Raw genomic sequence first — 3766 nt, 5'->3', positions numbered from 1 at the left:
GAAGGCCCGGGAGCCCAACCTTCCTTGGCTGTGACGGCAGGGGTGGAAAGGTATACACACCTTGGACGAGAGAAGTCCACACGCAGAGTCTCGGGGAGTCCATTGTGACACAGACACAGAATAAAGCACGTTGCAGACGCTGCAGATCATGTATTCTCTATTTATTATCACAATGAGTCATTCACAGCAAGGACTGCATGAAAGCGTGGGTCACAGAGCACCATGTATGCAATGACCCCATCCACACGCAGCTGGGGACACACCCCCACATGCTGACGTACAGACGGGGTGGGGGGGAGGGGGCCTGGACTGCCACCCAAGTGGATGGAAAAGAGGATTTCCTGTACGTTTTACAATAAGCATTTACGGTTTTTACAAAAACACCAAAGCTCTTGCTTTTTTAATTTAAAAGACACTGACGACAAAATTATCTTTCACAGACACGTTAAGTCATTTCGCACATCTCGGTTTCCTTCCCCACAGCAGGACAGACGCCGCCACCCAGACTGGAACCCGCCTCGGAGCTGCCCAACCCCACCGCCCCCTGTAGCCAGGAAGGTGCTGGGCTGTGAGGGCCCTTCCCCTGGGCCAGCTGGAAATCCTGCCCCTTTCTTCTCATAGGTCTGTCGTTCTAGAAGGCTCTCTCCAAACTGTTCTTCAGAAAAAGATTCCCGCACAGGGAACAGAAGGGAGGTGATTTTTCAATCACCCCAAAGAAAGCCAAAGAGTCCCACCTGTGGATCTCGATGCATGCATGGCTTCCTTCCTCCTTCGGGGGTCACCAGCTCAGAGCCCTCGGGCCAAGGCGTTTATAGGGCAGCATTTGGCATCACAGCGTCCAGAACCTTCCGCAAGACTCCCCAGGCATCAGACGCCCATCAGCGCCCCCATCAGGCCTTCAGCAGGGCGATCTTGTGCTCCGGAACGGAGTCTTCGCTGACGTTGTAGGGCTGGGTCCCTGGTTCTTGCCTCAAGTATTTCTCTGCAGAAAATACGAGGCATGCAAGCACAAAAGAGGCGAAGTGAGGAAGGGTCACGTCCCAGGATGGAGTGAAGAGCCGGCACTTCAGAGTCCTGGTGCACAGGGAGTTGGGGTCCCCCCGGCTGGCACCCCCAGCCCGGGCAAGGTTCCGCCTAAGTCCCTGTCAGCGCCTCATCACTGTCCACGCCCGATGACCCTTCCTTAGTGCTGCATGGTCCCCCAGCATGGCCGGGCCACGTCTCTTCCCCGTCTCCTGTGGGTCGGCGTGTGAGCTGCTCCCAGCGACGACACCCCGTTAAGCCCAAGAACTCAGACACAGAGTCCTTCTGATCCCAGTTATGTGACATTCTAGAACAGGCAGAGCTGACCCATGAGGGAAGGAACCCGAACAGCAGCTACCCCTAGTGGGCGTCATGAGGACGGACTGACGGCACTTTCTGGAATGATGGAAAGGTTCCACGTCGCCTCTGGCTATCCCCGCCTATGAGACCTCGAGCCGCGTGCGTGAGGCCTGTGCATCCACGGAGCGAACGCCGCACGTGAGTAAAACACCCCCTAAAGCGACTCCCAGCACAGGAGAGCCCTGACCGTGCCCTCCGCGTCGCCCACCGTGCCGCACCCATGCTCCCCACGCTTGCACTGGGGCGCCCGACCCCCTGACCCTCCTGGTGCTGAGTTTCGGTCCTGCGGTCCTGCCCCCCATCCCGCAGGCTGCGGGCGCGCTGCGCTGCCATGGGTCTCTCCAATGACTCGGCCTGCACCCACCTGCCTCTTCCAGGGTGGAGAAGTACTGGACACCCTTCAGGTCAGCGGACAGCAGGACACGGAGGACAGGAACCTGCGGGGCAGAGAAACTTTCATCCCAGGCAGGGTGGCCCTGCTGCAGCGTGCAGGCATGGGTGGGCTGGGGCAGGCCCCCCAGCCCAGCGCCACTGCGTGTCACGGCCTCCCCCGGTCTCCCGGCAGGGACAGCTTCACCTCCGCTCAGGCAAACGGAGAGAAGAAACTGGCCCTCGGCTATGCTAGAGAAGGGAGACTTTTAAAGTGATTACTCTCTGAGAGAGACAAAAACGAGCTCTCTGCAAACAGAACAAAGGATGTAACAGGAGTGAGCTCTGGAGCCGGGGGGCCCAGCACCCTCGCATGTGACCTTGGGCAGGTCACGCAGCTTCTCCGGCCTCAGCGCCTGCGTCCTGCCCCGGGGAGGATAGCAACACCGACTCACAGGCAGGTGACAACACCCACCTGCAGGCCGACGAAGGCGAGGGAGACGCCGTGCCTGTGGAAGTCCCCCACGAGCTCCTCGAGCCCCAGCACCACGGTGTAGTCGATGCTGCAGATATGCGTACACTCCAGAACCGCGCAGCGCGGGGGGGATGCTGCGGAGACGGGGGCCAGCCAGTCACACGGGGCCCGGGCGGCGGCATGCAGCCCTGGCCAGACGCCTGGGGCACAGTGAGGCCATCAGAGCTCCATCCCCCCGTGGGGAGGGGGCGGGCAGGGGCGGCAGGACCCCCCACGGCTGCAGAGAGCAGCAGTTTCCTTCAGAAGACGAACAGGCCCCCTTTTCTCCCCTAAATACCAACTCCCCAGAGAAAGGGATGGGTATTTAGGAACGGAGATTGGGAACAGCCCCCCGTGCTGCATGCAGACAGACACCACTCCGAGATACCCAACGTCCTGGACCCAGGAGTGGGCGAGCTCCCGAGAGCTGAGGACAGGGCCTTGGGGTCCTGAGGCAGCAGACTGGGGTGCGGAGTCAGCGGCAGGAGCTGGGGGTGACTGCAGCCCACCTCACCCTGGCCCACGTACCTTCCAGGGCCCGGGTGAGGAAGGCCTCCCGGAGGGCCTCCACCGCGGGGAAGTGCAGACCGCTGGCTGGCTGCAGGACCAGCACCGGCCCCTCTGACACCTGGGGACCGGGGACAGAGGAGGGGCAAGCCTGTATGTCCTGGAGGCACATCCGACCTGGCAGCTCGGCTAGGGTGGCCTGCCCAGGCAGGAGGCCCCCACTCAGACCGACAGAAGTGAGGGGAGCGCAGAGCTGACGAGCGGGCGCGTGAAGTGTACGGCACCTTCACCCCACCAGGCCCCCCAAGGCCAGCGGATCCCTCTTGCAGGGAGAATGGATAGGCTGGTACCTGCATCTTGGGTCTGGCCACGGAGTGCAGGAGAATCAGCACAGACACCAGGGTCCCGGCCAGGATGCCGTACTGGACCTCCCAGAAGCAGAGCAGGAACGTCAGGCAGAGGGGCAGCAAGTCCAGCCCTGGGAGAGAGCGGTCCAGCTGAGGGGCAGTCCCCCCTCGGTAAGCTTGGGGGGGACTTGGGGACTGTTCTGTCGGACACACTGGTCACTTTGGAAGTCTCCCATCTTCCCCCCAGCTGGGCTGGGCTTGGAGCTGGGAAAGGGGAGAAGAGAGATGAGGGGGAAGAGGCGGAGGGGGAGAGAAGAGAATAGCAATGCAGGGAGAGGGGAGGTGGGGAAGTGGAGAGGAGGAGGGAGGAGGAGGGAGAAGAGTGTAGGAGGATGGGGAGAAGAGCAGGAGGCAAAGGGGGAGGAGGGGAGGGGAGGTGGAGAGGAACAGGGAGAGAAGTGGAGAAGAGGATGGGGAGGAATGCAGGAGGAGAAGGGGAGGAGAAGAGGAAAAGAGGGCAGTAAGGGTGCAGGAGGAGGGGAAGAGGGTGGGCAGGAGGAGGGAGGGCAGGAGGGGGAGGGGAAGGGGTGGAGAGAAAGAGGGAGGGGAGGGGAGAGGGAAAGAGGGTGGAGAAGAGGAGGGGGAG

General features: G+C 61.7%; 1 protein-coding gene across 1 annotated transcript in view; it reads right to left on the bottom strand.

The window, feature by feature from the left end:
* Positions 1–161: 161 nt before the first annotated feature.
* Positions 162–3766, bottom strand: part of SLC26A11 (solute carrier family 26 member 11) — an 18297-nt gene continuing 14692 nt past the window's right edge. Inside the window, exons 13-17 of the mRNA XM_021680803.1 lie at positions 3124–3251; positions 2795–2894; positions 2228–2361; positions 1748–1820; positions 162–982 (exon numbers count right to left, since the gene is read on the bottom strand). Coding sequence (XP_021536478.1) covers positions 891–982; positions 1748–1820; positions 2228–2361; positions 2795–2894; positions 3124–3251 — 527 coding nt within the window. The 3' untranslated portion in view covers positions 162–890. The remainder of the gene's footprint in view (positions 983–1747; positions 1821–2227; positions 2362–2794; positions 2895–3123; positions 3252–3766) is intronic.

Source organism: Neomonachus schauinslandi, chromosome 15 (genome assembly GCF_002201575.2).
Source record: "Neomonachus schauinslandi chromosome 15, ASM220157v2, whole genome shotgun sequence".
Taxonomy (NCBI): domain Eukaryota; kingdom Metazoa; phylum Chordata; class Mammalia; order Carnivora; family Phocidae; genus Neomonachus; species Neomonachus schauinslandi.
This window is presented reverse-complemented; position numbering and strand designations above follow the sequence as displayed.